Genomic DNA, 19,830 nt, shown 5'->3' on the forward strand with positions numbered 1-19,830 from the left:
ATATGCTTATGCCTTGAACATGTTGTCTGCCTAGGTACAGATATGGCCCAAGTAAACATATTATCTGAGCCACCAACAGGATCTACATTTGCTAGACACATGCTCCAACACAGAGAATGATTCCTGTGTACACTAAGGCCCTTTTATACTGCTCTGGAAGTATAAAGTGGCCTTAAAGGGAGGGAGAGAAAAATGCATCTATCTCCATGTTAGAGCCATCTTTCACTGCCAGAGTAATTTGAAGAGACTTTAGTGTAAATCAGAATCAGCCTCAAGCTGAGAAGTTTTGGAACTCATTTACAATATCTGGTTTGGTCTCTCAGCTGAAGTGAAAGAATACCAAGAGCATATCACAATATGTTTGGTGAATGTGTCACCCAAAAAACTAGCCCAATGGTTGTGCATTTTATAATGAAGGTCAAAGACTTCCCGCAGAATAATTTGTGGGTTAAATTTGCTTGCTAAAAATTGTGCATTTGCTAACATGAACAAAATGATTCACAACCTGACAAACTTGTATGCCAAATTCACTGAAAGTCTGCAAGCAGTTGATAAACAGGGTGGTGAGATTGATTTAAATCAGCATTTCCCAAACTTTTTTGGCCACGGAACACTTTTTAGCCTATTACGGAACACTTGTAATATTATTTTGTAGTCGTTTGGTTTTCCAATAAAAAATTGCGTTATTTATGCTCAAATTTATTTTATTTTATAAAACAAAGCAACAATACAAATTTAAAATAACTTGAACTACCAATTTCTAACTGGAAGGCGCGTATAAAGTAGTACAAAAATCAAGTGCAAGGGTCTTTCACGGAACACCTACTCACATCGTGCGGACCACCAGTGTTCCACGGAACATAGTTTGGGAAACTCTGATTTAAATAAATGAATAGATATTGCTAGAACACATGAAATACCAGAAACCCAGATGCTAAAGAGAAGGCAGTATATGAAGTAGCAAATCCGGTCTAAGCTTTCTAGCAACTAAAAAACCAGAACAGATTGTTCTCCCAAGACAACCGAATCATAAGGATTATAAACAGAGTAGTGTAGACACTTTAAAATCTTCCCTCCTGATCTGGATTATTTTTTTTCTTTTTTGGGTGTGGTGAGACTAACTTAATACTTAGAGGGGAAAGGTGATTTTGTGGTTCAGACACTGGAGTCGGATTTAATTCCCTGCTCTTTCACAGACTTCTTGTGTGTCCTTGGTCAAGTCACCTAGCATCTCTATACCTCAGTTCCCAAGCTGTAAAACGTAGGATTAAAACAGTCCCTTTTCTCACCTTTTGTCATATTTATTTCGATTGTAAACTCTCAAGGGCAGAGGGTTGTCTCTTACTCTGTTTGTACTGTGCCAAGCCCAGTGGGGCTCAAACTCAGTTGAGACCATTAGGTGCTATTGCAATACAAAAAAATAAAGAATAATGGTTCTTCTCTGTGGAGTATTCACCCTTGTCAGAATTTTCTGGGAGCTGGGGGTACCAGTTGGCAATACATTTCTTCCCACTAGAGGGTGAATTTCTATGAAGCTTGCAGGAGAATGTAAAGCTTTCCCCACATCTAGACATCTTAAATGTGGAATTGAGGATGGTGACCCAGTATTGGTTTAGCTAGAAGGAAGGGGGGGGCACTTGGGCCCTACAACTGACTGCACTTTGCTTTTGGTCTGTGCTGTGGACCTTGTATCCCGTCACGGGACTGGCCATCTGCTAATGAGCTTCCCTTTGCTCTCTTTGGTCAGATCAAAGGACCCTGAGGTCAAATGGGTAGCAGGGACCTGCTCCCAGAGCTGGCTCCAGGCACCAGCACAGCAAGCAGGTGCCTGGGGCGGCCAATGAAGAGGGGTGGCACGTTCAGCGGAGGGAAGGACCCCCTGCCAAAGAATGAAGCGGTGCAGTGGAGCTGCTGCCGATCACAATCGCGGCTCGCTCCCCCCGCCCCGCCGTTTGGGGACGCATAAACCCTGGAGCCAGCCCTGCCTGCTACACAATGAACCAGGCTCACTTTGCACTGCTGCAGCACGCTGTTCACTGTTCCCGTTTCCCACACTACCCAGCTGCAGGAACCGCAACAGGAGCCCTGTGTCACCAAAAGGGTAGCAGCTGAATGGGGCTGCATAATATGTTGGGATGCATGTAGGAGAGCTTCTTCTGGGCACCAGAAGCCTAGTACCCAGGTAGGGGACAGAACTACCTCCTCATTGTAATGAGCAGCAGCCAAGACTTCAAACTGATGGGCCCCTGGCAGCAACAATTCTTAATATTAATGGGACTTACGGGCAAAAAATATAATAGGCCCCCTATATGTGGAATTAAAGCTATGCTTTCCTTCCAGAATATAGGTAAACCCCAGTTATCCAGATCTTTCAAGGGACATGCTGGAATTCCGATTTCTGGGGAGATGTCTGAATTTGGACAAGCCACAATTTGATGCAGCTTGGATAATGTGAATTTACCTTAACCACTTCTTTGATTGAATAATCTATTACGTGGAAGCTTGCTGGAATCTGAGATTGATGTAGCATGGTTATGCAGCTTTCGTAGGAAGTTACCAGTTTGTTGCTTATTGCTAGCATTGCATTTGCTTGTTGATTTTTTTAATAGTATACTTGTCCAAATGTAATAAAAGTGTCAATTTATTAAAGATTCTTTATAATACCAGAAACATTCACAGTGTAAACCACTCACTGGTAATAATGTAATCACAAATTATAGCAAAAGCAGCTTCTATCAGAAGTAGGTATTTCCCCCCCACCCTCAATATTTCAATCATATTTGTCAGTTTCATACAGCATTTGTGACTTTAATTTTCTACTTATTATTTGTAAGATGGAAACAGCAACACACTGCACTATATAATTAGGAATGGAAAAACCCCTGCGGCTTCTTAACTGTGACAAGAAAATAAATCCAGAAATTATAATGTATTCCTGCTCATACAGCGCAGTGCAGGATGTGTCAGCATTTCTCTTCTTTTTACAGGTTTTAAACTCAGTTGTAAAACTTCACTCTAGGCACAGAGTTAGCAGACAAAGCCTCAGCTGGAGAGCAATTTCTTTCAATTTTAAAATAACTGTGATCGTTTTTTAGTTCTAGCCTGGCTCTGAGAGTTTCCTGGAATAAAGCTAGGGTTAACTCTCCTATTAACCTTCTCAGCAACACTCCATAGACAATGTGATACAAAAAGTTCATCAAGTTTTACCCTTGTATGTTTGTCTTTGTACCTATTATTGTGCATTTATGTGATAGCGTTTACATACCAATTGTTTGTCTCAGGATGTCCATTATAATGCTATGTTGAATGGTGAGTCTTGCATCCAAAGACTCCATAGACTTCATAAAAGCCAATTAATGTACCAAGCACTTTCGTTCAGCCTCAACCAAAGGAGCAATCAAGTCCTTTTATGTAATAAAAGCAGCTGCAGACAATGTGGACTATTGCTTGAAACACTAGGCTGCATGGCAGGTTAGAGAAAAGCTGTATGATTTAGGGGTTTCCCTGCTTGCCAATTCTGGGGGTAGGATATTGGTTTCAGGCTGTGTCTGGAGGAAGAAAGACAGGAGAAAGAGAGTGACCCTGAGAGGAAGCTGAGAGACAGGGCTTCTTAGGCCCAGAGCTCGCTGGAATGGCAGACTCAGGGATTTCTGAGGAAGGAAACTGCCTACTGCTGTTTGTTTGTACACGTTACAGCAAGACAGGCCTTTGTATGATTTCTTTTGTAAATAAACAATATTACTTGTTTATGGTGCATATCACCATTTTATCTTCCTAACAGAAACAATCCTGACAGGCCGTGAATTTTGGCTAACCCATCAAACCAAAGCAGCAGCAACAGAACGCTTCTGTATCCAGTTTACTAACATACTAACATATACTGTCTGGTCTTTATGGACTATGACATACATCTCTGTATAAGACTAGTTTCAGTACATGAGGGAAAGGCTCGTTCTAATGATGGTCTGAATGTAGGTAGGAGTTAGAAACTCCTTCAGACTGTGATGCTTCTACTGTCTGTGCCCTAGGAAAAGTCCCTGGGATCTCTCTATCCTAGTTTTCCTGTCTGTGAAAAGAGTTTCTCAGGGATGTTTGGAAGATTAATGTTTATCAAGCATTCTTTGTAAAATATTAATTGATGTTATACCAATATGGTAAAAGTAATTGCTCCCTCTGTTACTTTTGTAGACTTAAATATATATACTTGGGGTTTTAAAATCTTTTCAGGCCTGATCCTGTGAGGCAATGGGTTCTTCTTATGAGGCGCTGAAGTCGGCACTTCTTGAGAGAGACTCAGAGAGGAACCCTTAGGAAAACCTAAGTTACATTTTTTTTTTTAAAGGAAAAACTTAATTTTTAAAAATGGCCACATTTGTACTCCTAACTTTTTGAAATTTACTCATGTTTAATGAATTATTAGTGCTTGCATAATTTTAAAATTATTCATTTAAAAAATTTGGCAAGCAATTAGTCTGAACCGTTCTCGAACTGATTTTGATATTCATCATGTTAGCTGAAATCTGAACCTTTGAGTGATTAATGTTTCAAAACTACTAATGTACATACACAATAACTTGTCATTTGTATTTCTATCCAAGCTGTATAACATTCAGATGTATCCTAATACAGTTTAATATGACACTAAGTGTATGTTACTTATTTAGGATTATTTAAACGGCATTCACCCTGAACTCTTAGGTGCAGGCTACCAATATCCACTAGATTAAGACAGCTGAAAATGCCATACAAACCTGAGAACTTCTTCCCAACAGCCATACATTAGTGGATGAAGATCCAACCTACCTCCGACTCACCTCAGGGCCTACACCCCAGGATCCTTGTAAAAAAATCAAAATTCCTCACCACTCTCTTCCCTAAAGATGAGCCCAGGAAAGCAGAAGTGTAACAAAAAGGATCATCCATTTCAGGCTCTAGTGGATAAGAACAGGGGCAACTTTAAGGCCTTCACAGAGGAAGTCCTGCCATCCATAACCTACTTAAACCAAGGAAATATCAAGATCCGACAATTCGGCTGATCTCATCTGACACAGTATCACATGTGGAGGGAAGCAAACTCTCATCAAACCAGGACCCAAACCATACAGTGCTTCATGGAGTGACTTTTCCTAGTTCACAAAACAATTAGTTAAGTACAAGATGGTCAGGGATGCAACCCCATGCTTCAGGTGGTTCCTAAACCTCTGACTGCCAGAAGCTGGGACTATACGACAGGGGATGGATCCCTTGATAAATTGCCCTGTTCTGTTCATTCCCTCTGAAGCATCTGGCACTGGTCATAGTCAGAAGACAGGATACTGGGCTGGATGGACCATTGGTCTGATCCACTATGGCCGTTCTTATGTTCTTGTTAAGTATGTATTAAGAATCTGATATGATCATTAACTAATATACTAGTATGGATGATTATGATTCATATAGAGGTACACATTGTACATGTTTTATAATCTTTCATGTCACTTTATTCTTTTTTTTAAAATCCCTCCAATAGACAAAGAATGCTTAATATATACAATTATGTCCAAGCCATGTTATGGCTATAACACACATACAAAAGTACAGTTACAATTGCCATTTTAGAGATAGATTCTGCCCTTTGCTAGATCCACTAGTGCAAATGCCAAATCAAAGAACTTTTGCTATCTATGAAATGTAAATCTGGGCTTATAAATCCAGTCTCTCCTGCCTCCTAAATCAAGAGAAACTTTGTTTAAATCAGTGGAGTAAAGCCAGGTGTAAGTATGAGGAGAATCAGGTCTACAGATTTGCTGGACAGTAGTGTGCACTGGACAAACACATGGTTACTCATCCACCCATTCCCAACCTTTTAAAATTAATTATTAATTATTATTATTTGTTAATGCTGCTGTAATACCCAAGATATGCTAAACACGTTCCAAACAGAGAACGCTACACAGTCCCAGCCCCAAAGAGCTCACAGTTGAGAAAGTCGAAACACAGACAAAGCATGAGTGAAAGGGATATGGCAGCCAAGCAACATGGTCAGGGTGACGACGAGCACTCAGGCTGGCCCGCTCCTTGTTGCTATAATTACGACCTGTTTAAATAATTGTTCTAGGTTACAAAACTCTGCACAATTTCTGTGAGCTTGTGTACGTATTTGTAGTCCTTTTATTTCCACCTTTCAGGGACAGATGACAATCCCTGTTTCCCCTGCCACAAACGCAGGGGCAGTTCCCACCCCCCACTTTGTCTGTGAAATGAACTGCTCCCTCTCTCCATTTCCCATCAGCTTCACTCTCTCTAGCCTCCCTACCCTCTTTTCCATTTCCCTTGTCTGTCCTCTAACTCTGCCTCCTCCAGCTCCCATCTATCACTCCCATCTATGCTTCTTCCCCCATCCTGTTGCCCTAAAATACAGGAACTCATCAAGTCTCTCTCCCAAGTCTCACTCCCTGCAGAGGTATTGGGTCGGGGGAGTCTTACCTAGATGGCTCTGGCAGCCAGAGGAGACAACAGCTTCTAGTGCTGGCCAGGAAGAACACCTCCAGGGTGACCAGATAGCAAGTGTGAAAAATCAGGATGGGGGTGGGGGGTAATAGGTGCCTATATAAGAAAAAGCCCCAAATATGGGTACTGTCCCTATCAAATCGAGACATCTGGTCACGCTAAACACCTCTGTTGACAAAAACCACGCCTCACCTCTAGCCCAAAGGCTAGAGGGGTGCTCTGGGGACCTAGAGAGAAGAGCAGAAAGATTAGATAGCTGTGGGTTGCAGTGGCAGGAGGGGGTTGGGATAAAAGGACCAATTAGCAGTGGTGAGATGGAAAACGAGAAAAAAGAAATCCAGTTAAGTACGAGCTGCGTGAACATGGTGCTAAGAGGCTGTGAAGCTCCTCCTAGCTGCTGCTGCTGGTAGAGGGTGGGGAAAGGGCTAAAGTGCTCTGGGTAAATCTCTCTGGATGTGGTACCATGCAGAGAGGGCTGGAAGGCCCTGACTTACCCCCTTTTCCCTCAGATGCATCTGCTGCCAGCTGCTTTGAGGAAGGAAATTCAATGATATCAGAGTTTTCAAAGTCCACGCCCCCCAGCTCCTTGCAGCTGCTGCTGCTGTTGCTCCCTGTGCAGAGGGAATGGCCTCAGGGCCTAGTGCCTTGGCCTGGTCTCTCTGCGTATGTCTACACTGCAATTAGACACCCACAGCTGGCCTTGCTGGTGTAGACGTTGCAGCTCAGGCTACAGCCCAAGGTCTGGGACCCTCCCACCTCACAGGGTCCTAGAGCCCGGGCTCCGGAACAAGCCCGGAAGTCTACCTTGTAATTAAACAGCCCCACAGCCTGAGCCCCGCGAGCCCAAGTCAGCTGACATGGACCAGCCGTTGGTTTTTAATTGCAATGTAGACATACCCTCTGGGTCCAGCTGAGGGAGGGGAAGGAAGCTTGTCTTTGATAAAGATGTGTTGCAGCTACCAGATGTAACACAGGCTCCTTAGATAAAATCCTTCCATCCAGGATATCTGCAACACATACATGTTTGTGCAGGAAAACCAGTTTCAACAGAAAACCCAGAAGGCTATTCTGCACTCGGTATATTTACTAGCATCTTTAATCTTTGGGCTCTCAAAGTGCTTTGCAAACACTAATGAAGCAAGCTGCACAACAGCCCCACAAGGCACCAGAAGGAGATAATGATCATTATACCCATTTTACAATGGGGAAACTTAAGCACAGAGGAATGAAAGTCTTGCCAAAGATCATGTAGCAAGCTGAAGACAGAACTAAGAGTACTGCACTAACGTAGAAAATACTCCCTTCGGTGGTGGATTGATCAAGACAAGATATTCCAAACTAATAAATATAATAAAAAGGACAAAGAATAGGTACTTCTGTACTCAACTCTGCCGTCTCAAGTGCATCAACAATAGGTTGTATACTTAAACCGAGCAGCAGGGCCCACTGCTTCTAGTACCATACAAATGAGTGAAGTGACAAGCTTTGTTTTTGATATATGACATGGCAGACTAGCAAGCAGCATGTCAGAGCAAAAGGGAACTGTGTGCGACATGATTTTCATATCAATTACTTTAGTGCCACGTTTCACAACATTTCAAAGCCCCTCCTCTAACATTTACAATGCATATGGAAGAAGACTGGGTGAAGGAATTGGTAATAACAAAAGTTGGTTCTGTTTGGCTTCGCTAAGCGCCCCAAGTTCAGATACTTGTCCAAACCACAGATGAAATTTCTGATAGCGTGCGCAATACTACAGAAACCACCTGTCTCTTCGTATTTTGGCACTTCCACTTCTGGTTAGATCTGGGAAGTAACAAAGTGACTAAAAATAAAACCCTTTTTTAAAAAAGAGAACTCATCTGTCTCTCAAAAAGGGCTTTGTTTTGGATTGAATTTTGAATGAAGACTCAAGTTAATCCAAACTATCATTCTCATATTTGGTGGAAAGTGGAAAAAACTGAAAGGATATTAAGAGTTCTGAAGACCCTGAGAGGGAAGCAACACTAAGGCTGTTTTATATGGTACCAGATGTGTAATATTTTTCACTAACAATAGTCTCTGTAAAGACCTGATGATTTCCCAGCTACATAATCAAGAAAGCTTCCCCCCCCCCAACAAGTGATTATTGAGCTATTTAATACTTGTAATTGCAATAGCAGTGCACAGAGATGCTGATGAAACAACCACTTGGGTTTGGCCTTATAGCACCATTCTGCTGTTGCAGCATTCTCAGGCTATTATTGTAATTTGCAGGGAGATGGTACTAAACGCTGATGTGTTAACCCCTTCAGTACTGTTGGATGAAATAGACAGATGGGGTATAATCTACCTACAATGTGTCTGAACTTAAAATTATGTTGATGTGTTTAATTGCTGTCAGAAGTACTGATAGAAATTGGCAGAGAAAGACTTTGAAAGTTATGGAGGGTGAAGAGGTAGTGATCTTTCTATGTAACACTTCCTTTATATAACATTCCTGAGACTTTTTCTTTTTTATATGCCTTCCTTGTTTGTAGCAGGCCTTTGAAATTCAGCAGTGAGAAAGCGCCCCCCCCACCTTTTTTTTTTTTTTTGGTCCCATGAAATTCTAGTCTGGTTTAGCTGGAATTAAACTGTTAAAAAAAATCACCATTTCCCTTCTCTCACTTGCATCGCTCAGTGAAATTTTTTCAGCCTGCCAAAATAAAAACTGAACATAAACATCTGGGCTCATGCCATCATCAAATTCACACTGCACTGGGAGCTAGATGTAGTCAGACCTTTTTTGACATTGAAGCCATAATGTTTCAGATGGAAGCAAAATTTTCAGTGGGAAGGCTCCTTGGGTCCAGGGCATACTCTCCAGTCACTTCTGACTAGACAGAGACACCCAAATAAAAAATCTGATGTTTCTAATCTGAAAATGGATGTTTCAACACAATTCCATTTCATGAAAATGTTCATAGCTTTTTCTTTGTTCTACAGCTTTTCTTTGTTCCCTGCCTGCACTGGCTCCGCGTGACTCCTGGAAGCAGCTGGCAAGTCTGGCTCCTAGGCGCTGGGGTGGCCAGGTGACTCTCTGCAATGCACGCTGCCGGCACCTGCAGGCGCTGCCCCCGCAGCTCCCATTGGAAGTGGTTCCCAGCCAATGGAAGCTGCAGAGCTAGCGACCAGGGTGGGAGCAGCGCACGGAGCTTTCCTGATCAACCCTGTGCCTAGGCCACAGGGACATGACAGCTGCTTCCAGGAGCCGCGTGTAGCCAGGGCAGGCAGGGAGCCTGCTTTAGCCCCGCTGCACCACTGACCAGAGCCACCAGGGTCCCTTTTCAACCAGGCGTTCCAGCTGAAAACCGGACGCCTAGCAACCCTAATTTGGAAGGACAGCGGATGTAGATATCAAACCTGATCAAGATCCCATTTAAGTCAACGGAAAGCCTCCCATTTTGACTTTAATAGGAATTGGATCAAACCCGTATTGTGACACACAGTTGGCTCTTGAATGTTATGCAAAAGATATGAGTTTTACAGAAGGGAGAACAGAGATACAGACAAGGCTTGAGATGGGCAGAGCTGTATAGCTCAGGATAAGAAGCTCTAACTCTATATGCAAAGAGAGGAAGCCAGTGGAGGCATCCAGTGAGGGAAGCGTGATGTGATTAGAATAGCAGAGAGGAAAAGTGTTTACTGACAGTATTTTACATGGACCAGATGGAGGAAGAGGTGATAATTCTGAATGTTTAAGTCTCAGTGAGTGCAGTTATAAGTTTATATTAAGAAAGCATCATTTGAAATCATATAATACATGGATCTTAGGGGTGTATGGAACCTCTTCGGTTTGTGCTTATTATACACAGCTAATTTATGGTTCATTCAATTTTTCCCAGGTATGTTCCTTATGAAGTTGAAAACTCTTCCTAAGCTGGATCAGTAGAAGATATATTTTCTTTAATGACAGCATAAAAAATACACATAGATACCTAAAATGATCAAAGTTAATGAGCTCATAAACTTCCTAACACAAACCAGGCCAGAGCAGTCAATAATTCATGCTCTAATTTACAGCCATCTGCAGAACGAGCATGTTTTGTTTAATGGGGTGAATGTCTCCTGATTAACTTACTACTAAATTATGTACTGAACTAATGGCACTGTCAGAGGTCTGTAAATAGTGCAGATATGAATCAATGTATTGAAGCAGTACCGTAATTATTAGTAATGTCTTGGGAAGGCTTTATGCCATAATGTATTAAATATTGGTACTGATGTCCTAAATTCAAGACCAAAACTTACATAACCAACAGAGAACGAGAGAAAGGCAACATGTGACAGGTGTGTAGTCACATTGCTTAACGTACTAATGGAAGGCACCCTGATACTATGGTGATGAGCATGGTATAAAAACCTATATATAATAAAACAGAACAGGGATTGAGGCACTGTAGATCACAAAGTGTGTTCTCTCTATTCTTATGCTTTGATCAATGATACAGATGAAGCATGGCAATGAGCCCCAGTTCATTTGGAAACTCTCTCAGCTCCTTATTGAAAAACTTGCATATTACTTGTAATAACTCTCCATAGGCTCTACATTGACTAGACAAGTATTTGGGGGCATTGAACAAACTATCACCCAGTGGTGAATCCAATATTGAAAATGGACATTACTAAAAAGCTTACTCTACGACCATGCTGCAGAAGGAGGTGTTAAATTTCATGCTTTTAATTCAATTTACATCTTCAAGCTTTGATCATAATGGAATCAGTTCCAGCCTTTCCCCTGGTCTATTTCAAATCAAATACAAGCACATGTTAAGATAACTTTCCAATTGGATGTAATTCTTTCCCTATAACAGTTTTGTATTTCTCTTTTTTATTATTAAATATATTTGCATGAAAACAGGGTCTTAATTTCTTCAGAGTTCCCTTTCTTCTACTGCTTATCCATAGGTAAAATTATAATCCTCCAACACACACCAGCGGTTTGCCTAAGAAGTGTACAGAGAACACAGACATTGTTTTCTTAAACCCTTTGCTATTTGACACCCAGCTGAGCCGAAGGGGGCACAAGACTAGAAGTCAGGGGGAGCTGGGTTCTGTTCCCAGGTCTACCACTGATTTGCTCTCTGACTTTGGTAAGTCATTTCAGTTCTTGTTTCCTGTCTTACCCATCTATATAATGATGTTTTCCCACAGCAAAGTGTTTTAAGATCTAGGGAAGAAATCCAGTCTGACTACATTTTATTAAGATTCCACAGCAACTCAACATAGATAGAAGTCTTATGATGATCCCCTAACCTAACTCCCCTGCACAGGCAGCAGTTATAAACATCTGTCGGACCTCACCTGGTACCACCACTTCCTTGTCTCCAGCTCTGTCCCACCACCAACCTAGTGCAGCTCAGGCTCTAATTAAAACCCAAACCATTTCAATTATCTAATCCATATTCCTTCAAACAAACTCATGTTGAGTTGTGTAGTACTGCTAACAGTCAGCATGAATAAGGCCCCCAAAATCATGAGACTAGCTTAAAAAGAGTTTGTAAAATAATACATTTGGGGTTCTCTTGTTTGCTTTCTGGGTTTTGACCCTTTCTATGGTTCACATTTTCAAGCTTTTCTTGGCAAACATGAGGGCCAGAATATTCTCTTCTCTCTTAAATGAGAGCTGAGATTCTCATGTAGCGAAATCACCCCTGCAGCTGGGGTTTAAGAAATACATCAAATAGCACAAGACTGGCAATAAAATTGTGGGAGTTGGCAACAATAAGCAGAAGGGTGTTTTTATTTTATATCAGTTTTGGTCCATCACTACTGAAAACAAATTTACGCTTTATCTTTGGTTCATGTGTATTTTTATTACTGTGAAAAGAGTTCTCAACTCCTATTCTGTACAGCTCAGACAGTGTGTGTGTGTGGGGGGGGGCTTAGCTCAATTTATGATTTACCCTAATTAACTGCTTTTCAGTATTCCTTTTCTGAGGCCTTTGCTAATTAAGTCATGTCAATGGACTGGGTTGCTGGGTCTGTAATCTGGCGACCACAGTTTTCACATAGAACAATGAGTTTGTTAAATATAGATTGCCTGTGTAAAGCAGGAATCTCAATTATCATAGACTGAGTGAGTCATTAAAAAGATCTGTAGTAATAGTAAATTAAGCTCCTTTTTCCATCCAGGCAACCAAATTGACTGCAGTTTTTTTTTTTTCTTTCTAACAAAAGAACATAAGGGGAAAAGAAAAGGTCACTCAACCATAAGTTATTGAAAATTCTATTTCTTCAAGTACACAGTCTAAACTCAGGACTTCTGTAGTAATATTGCAGTGAAGTATTTGCCTTCTATGTGTAACACTGCTATCTACTGGATGGAAGAACAACTTCACTGTGTGTCACAAATGACTAATGGCGATTTCTCCCTTAAATTCAAGGGTGAGGACCTGTGCTTCTCCAGCAGAATGTTCTGTTCTTGTGGTTTCCATGAAGTTCTGAGGGGCCACAACGCACAGCACAGTGGCAATAATTAAGTGTTAGGTTGCTCTGTCATTTTTTTTACAGTATTTATAAAGGTATAATAAGGTCATAAGAATACAATTCAACCTGAAATTAACAAGTTAATATCTCAAATTCTCCACCTATGAAAGAAAACAAAGAACTGAGGTCTTTTTTCTCTGGACATTGTTAAAAACTCCATGTCTTTCATAAGATTAGGTGTTCATCCCAGTGCCCTTAGGCAAAATATCCTCTGCACCAGAGGCTGCACACTGTGTTTACCCCTGCTTGACTGCTACCCTCAGCTCCTGAGACGGCTACATTTCAGTGGTGATGTATGAAAAAATAGTAGCTGTAAAATATTTGGGATTTTCCTGGGAAAAAATAACTATGTAAATTGATTATTCTATTAAAATGAATATAATATAAAATGGCTGTTTATTTTTAAAAGACATGTTTCCGTGGGGATAAGGGCACTGGAGTAGTACAAAGCTAAACTGAGCATTGTACACTATATAAAAATTGTGTCCCAGTATAAAAAAAAAATCAGTCGCCTGGGGCCCAATCCTGCAAAAAGTTACATTTGTACTTAATTTTACGTACACAGGTAGTCCCACTGAATTCCATAGGACTAATCGCATAAATAAAGGTAAACAAAATTCAGAGAAGTTTGCAGGATTATTTGCTGTAAATTGGAGGTCACTTTCAAAATCCCACCATCAGATGGTCTTTATTCAAATCAATCAGAACAAAATTGCTTCCCCACTTTAAAAAAAATGCTGTGCAAGTGACTTTTGGGGTTTAGGAACAGATAGCAAATTGAGCTCCCTATTCACACAATCAACTCTGCTGTATAATCTAAAGTATCTGCAGGCAGAATCTGGGGTAGATATGGACACAAGGCAAATATTTCATTCTCTATCCATGATCACAAACTCCTACTCAGAGAGTTCTAAATTGTTTTTCTGTTGGGTACTTGGCACATGGCCATCATTGTTGGCCGTTCCTGCATGTTGTTTTTGTTTTGTTCCTGTAGAGAGGGTGCAATTGATAAACACACTGCTGTGTAAAATGTCAATACCAAAAGGGACAGTGGAGACTACCCTGGGACAACTCATCCCTTCAATGACATATCAGTAATGGTCACAGAAATTCCAAAATGTCCAAGTTACAGTGAGATTACTGCTACAGTTCAGACAGGAAAACAGAATTATGCCTCAAAAGAGCAGGAGGATTCTGAGGACAGAACAAAAAAGCTGCCCAGAAAATCTTTAATGAAGTAACTCTTAGGTCTTCATACAAAATGGACAGAATCTGCATCATTCACTAGCACTGTAATGCTGAACAGAGTAGAGGAATATGAACAGCAGGTGATAAATCAGGGATCCTCTTACACAAGTAAAAGCAACAGTTCAAATTCTAAGTGGTAGTATGAAAACTAGAGCTGTGGAATAAAAGAAATGTTCCCACCTCCACTCCCTCCCCCAAAACCTGGAGAATATGGAGTTATGTGAAAACAAATCTCTGGCATTCCGCCCAGACTTTTTGCAGTTGAAAACTAGCTTCTTCATGTACAGTTTCTCTGCCACTTCACTGTACAAAAATTAAATTATAACAAACTATATTAAAAACAAGACAAGATAATGGTGCAGTATGCATGTGAGAGCCAGGAAGGTGAATACAAATGATTATAGATTATGAAATTATAAAAGAGCTTGTTGGGAACTGACGTGGGAAACAACCAAGGAGCTTTGGGCAACTTGTTGAGAGGGAGAGAAGTCTAATTAGGAGGCTATGGAGGAGCCTTGAAAAATCTGTATCAACATTCCTACTACTGAATGTTCCTCTGAAACTGCTCAGGTTTTCACAGATTTTACATAAAGCCAATTTCAATAGAAATTCTTTCCTCCTCCTTTCAAACCACAGAAGCCTAGATAAATATATACAAGCCTCAAACATCATTCTCAGTGAGGAAGGACAGAGTTTTATTGAAAGCAGCACACTTGCCTGCCCTTCAGATTAAATTTCAACTACAGTTGCATCTAGCTAATTTGCTCTAATGATGGTAGACCTATTGTGAATGATTGAAGCTTCCAAATTTGTGAGAAACACAACACCAATTGCACTTTTATCATTTATTTTTAAAACTATAGTTCAATTTGAACTATTTATTTCACAATATACTAGTAAATATTATGTAGTATATTTTGTAAAAAAATATTTAAATCTTACTAACAGGATAACTCACTATATCGCTAGTATTAAACCTTTGCTGAGCTGCAGAGAAAAACTGCCAATTTTGTTTTTAATATGGGTTAAGCGCTGCATTAGTATACTACGTTTTGTGAATTTAACATGTCTCTAAGTATTTTACAACACAGCAATTATAAGAAATCATGAGTTGAGTCCATGGTCATTAATTAGCAAAGCAGTGAGTTACTAAATACTTGTTTTCATATGATACTTTATTTAAAGCAAAACTTTAGTGAATCTGTCCATTACAATGGCTTAAAAAGCTAAAACAGTCTGTTAAAATAGTTAAATATCTTCACTAGTAGATCTGTTTGGAAATTCAACAGCTAATATATAAATTCTGTTTGGATATCTTACTATTTCTAGGGAGGTAGTTTCTAGAGGTGAAGGCCCCAATCATGCTAGGCACTATAACAAATATCTTGAGTGCCTATTATCAGGACTGTCTATGTTATGTTTCTGCAATGCCTAGCACAGTGGCCCCATAGTGCTATCATAATACAAACAATTAACAAGAAGCAGCAGTAATAGTGCCAAACGCAGCAACTTATATACACAAGAAATATCCAAAAGTTGCTTGAAACTCTCCACCGTCCCATGATTCTTTTTTTTATTAGTAGGAAAAGGCTTTGGTAAAAAGATGCATCTTACCATATGTTTTGAATGTAGTGTGGTTTAGGGTCATTTGATCTCCTTTGGCAAGGAATTCTTACAACTCAGCCCCTGCCACTCAGAACACTATAGCTACACAGCCTAAGAATTTTATCCTGGGCCTTTCCAGCTATATTTTCCCTCTGGTGCATCAGAAGTCTTAAGGCAGTGGTTCGCCATCTTTCTGGACTACTATACCCCTTTCAAGAGTCCGATTTGTCTTGCAGTCCCCAAAGTTTCATCTCACTTCGAAACTATTTGCTTGCTTACAACATCAGACATAAAAGTACAAAAAGTGTCACAGCACACTATTACTAAAAAATTGCTGACTTTCCTATTTTTACCATATAATTATAAAATAAATTGACTGGAATATAAATATTGTACTCTAATTTCAGAGTACAATATATAGAGCAGCATAGAACAAGTCACTGCCTGTAGGAAATTTTAGTTTGTACTGACGTCGCTAGTGCTTTTTATGTAGCCTGTTGTAAAACTAATCAGATATCTAAATAAATTGACGTACCCCCGGGAAGACCTCTGCATACCTCCCCTGGCTGAGAACGGGATACCTACACTGCAATTAAACACCCATGGCTGGTCTGTGCCAGCTGATTCAGGCTGGCAGGGCTTGGGCTGTGGGGCTGTTTAATTGCAGTGTAGACTTCTGAGCTCAGCCTAGAGCTTGGGTTCTAGGACCCTGCAAAGTGGAAGGGTCCCAGAGCTTGGGCTGTAGCCCAAGCCCAGAAATCTATACTGCAATTAAACAGCCTTGCAACCTGAGCCCCACAAGCCCAAGTCTGCAGGCATTGGCCACAGACGGGTTTTTAATTGCAACGTAGACATACGATTAGTGGCTGGCAGATGGTGAGGCATTCATGGAGATAACTGAACACCTAGCATGCTAAGGGCCTTGCAGATTAGAACTAGGACTTTGAATTCAGTCCATAAATGAATGGGAAGCACAAGCACTGGGATGGTGTGTTCATTTTGTCCGTTGTTGCTTAAAGAGGTGCACCGCCATATGTTGCTGCTTCCATGTGGCTGCAGCATTCAACCCAAGAGTAACAGCAATAACCTAGCCTGGAGGTGGCAACAGAATAGATCACTGTGGTTAGGTCCTCATCTGAGAAGAAAGGCCATCAGAAGATGGAAGAAAGCATACCTCACCCCTGCAGCCAAGGAACAGTAAGGGGTCCCCAAAGGGGAGTGTAAAGGGAAGCTGCAGACAGCTGGTTGTGGCTTCTTAATTCGGTGCTGGCCAGCTGTGACAAGTCAGGGCTGTACAGGGAAAGACTTAATCTATGCCGCTGGAATAAGGTTCCTCAAGTGCGTATGTGTAGGGATTAGGCATGGCAGAGCTCCACACTGGTATGCCCCTGTCCTGCCCACTCTTAAGCCAGGTGGGATGGCTGATGCAGAGAAAAAGGCAGGGCTACCTCTGTCAGCTTTAGGCCAGCAGGAAATTCCCCTGCACAGAGGAAATTCTTCAGTAGCCTTCTCTGGCCACTTTATGCTGCTTGTGCAGGCATATCAAAGAGGAGAATTCAGCCCCATACGTCTATGTCTTCTGTGAAACACCTAGCACACATTGGAGCATTATAAAATAATTAATAATGGTACATTTAGTTTCCAAATGCATGTAATGTAGTAAGTTTTTACCTGAGTCTTCCATCCTCTGCTGCAGCTCCTCCTGGTATAATCTTAGTAATAAATATCCCAGGATCGTCCCCAATATGAGGGTTGTCTGTTCCTCCAGCAATACTGAACCCCAGGCCAGAATTACCCTGGGAAAAGGAAAACAAAAAACTTATCAGCTGCTAGAATTCCTCAGAACTTAGCTGCTGTGTTTGAGCATTGTCTCCTTGCTCTCAAAGGTGTCTTTTTTACTTAGCACTGCCATACTTCCAGGTGTATATGACTCAGCCAGAAAAAATTCACTGTCAGCTAAAAAAAGGCAGGCTAGAAAAGTACACAAAGAACTCCCAAAGTCAATGGAAAAACTCCTGTAGACTTCCGCAGAAGATCAAGCCTTAATGTAATAGTTTAAAGATAAGATTTTCAAAAAGTACCTAAGAGACTTCAGAGACCAAGACCCAGTGACTTTCAGTGAGACTTACGCTCCTACACCAGTTAGGAGTCTTTGAAAACTTTACCCCCAATGCTTTAATTTCCAGTTAAAAAAAAAAAGCCTAAGAAACAACAGCATCACTACATAAACTGGAACTCTGAATAAAATGGTGGATGTCCGATGCACCTCAGGGTGCAGGAGGAGGGAAAAAAAAGTTAAAATATATTACTATTATTATTTTCTGCTGAAAAGCAACTACTACTCATCTCCAAATGTTTTTTTAAATGAGCAAATTTTGGCATACACATATTCTGCATATTTGAAAAAGCAAATAATTCATTTGAAGTAGCCATTAGAATGTATCAGGTAAACAGTCCTTTATTATTACATGTATCTATACTTGCACACACACCCATAACCTAGTGTGCCAACCTCCTCTCACACTATACACATGCCAGCAATTTTAGAACCTCTTTGAGAATTATGTACCGATCGTTATTGTTTTCAAGTTTAAAATAGTTGTTGTCATCACAGACATTCTTTTGAAGAGCAATAATATATAAACCTGTGCCCTTCTAGCCTCCCCTCATCTGAGGAATCCAAGCAACTTTACAAACATGAATTCAGGCTTACAGCAACCCTATAAGCTACTGCAGATAAATGTACAAATTGTTCACCAAGTTTATGGGGTAAAATATGTTCAATATGCTTATTTTAAACCCTTTTCTGATTTTATTCTGCCTAGTAGATTTCTGGGGTTTGTTATCGCCAGTGCTGCTTGTAGACACAGATAACTGGCTGCTTCAGTCTGAGGGCAGGTCTACACTAAGGGCGGGAGTCGAACTAGGGTATGCAAGTTCAGCTACGTGAATAGCGTAGCTGAACTCGAAGTACCCTAGTTCGAACTACTTACCCGTCCAGACGCCGCGGGATCGAAGTCCGCGTCTCCAAGGTCGACTCCGCCACCACCTTTTGCAGTGGTGGAGTACCGGAGTCGACCGGAGCGCGCGGGGAGTTCGAACTATCGCGTCTAGATTAGACGCGATAGTTCGAACTCCGAAAAGTCGAACTCACCACGTCGACCCGGCAGGTAAGTGTAGACTAGCCCTGAGTGAGGAGGGAGAACTGCTCATCAAACCCACCCAAAACTCTCTTTCTCTTATCACATCTCAATTCCTTCTCCTTAAAATGCATTTCAGTTAGGAGGTCAGGAATGACGTGCACTGGCAGAGCTTTGTGGGGAAGCTTATACATCACTTGTGTACAACATGTCCAAGCTCTAGCCAGTGCTATCAGTATTTCACAGTCACGAACAGGACAATTATCAATTATTATTTCTGAAGAGATTTGCATGCAATCTGCAGGCCCAGTGTAAATACGTGGTCCTGAATAATTTTTCAATATTGGACTAAATAATAGACAAAAAGGATTTCAGGATATACATGTTGTAATGCTATTCGGCTAGCTGTAATATTGGAAATGGCACAGCACTGAAACATTTTACAGATATTCCACAGGGGGTTACTAAACCTTTCTAAAATGGCACGATGAACCTATGATTTAGCCTTTTATCCATTAGGATCAGGTCTAGCTCATTTTACTTTCCCTATATTTTACAATATGCCTGATCACACAACGCAGTCAACACAGGCTCCCCCTTTGATAATACTTCAAGAATACTTTCCCTGAGAGTTTTCCTAATAACATACTGTCAGTGAATGTTCTAATGAATCTTCAAAGTAAAGATTTCATGGAGATCACAGAGGGCCCTTAGACCACTCACTTCTGAAAAATGGCCACTCCAGTTTAGATGCAGCCTCACCGTGGGTGCCTTAAAGCACTGCTAAAACAGGAAGTAAGCTTTGCTTTTCTGTCAAGTGTCAGGTCTAATTTTTAAG

At 40.9% G+C, this 19,830-nt stretch overlaps 1 protein-coding gene across 9 annotated transcripts in view; it reads right to left on the reverse strand.

Moving 5' to 3' along the window:
• The window catches only part of DLG2 (discs large MAGUK scaffold protein 2), a 1,428,123-nt gene that overhangs the window by 430,295 nt on the left and 977,998 nt on the right, over positions 1-19,830 (reverse strand). For all 9 annotated transcript variants that reach the window (XM_039519937.1, XM_039519936.1, XM_039519928.1 and 6 more), the window contains one exon: positions 17,524-17,648. In XM_039519937.1, coding sequence (XP_039375871.1) covers positions 17,524-17,648 — 125 coding nt within the window. The remainder of the gene's footprint in view (positions 1-17,523; positions 17,649-19,830) is intronic.

The sequence above is a fragment of the Mauremys reevesii genome, linkage group 1 (assembly GCF_016161935.1).
Source record: "Mauremys reevesii isolate NIE-2019 linkage group 1, ASM1616193v1, whole genome shotgun sequence".
NCBI classification, from domain to species: domain Eukaryota; kingdom Metazoa; phylum Chordata; order Testudines; family Geoemydidae; genus Mauremys; species Mauremys reevesii.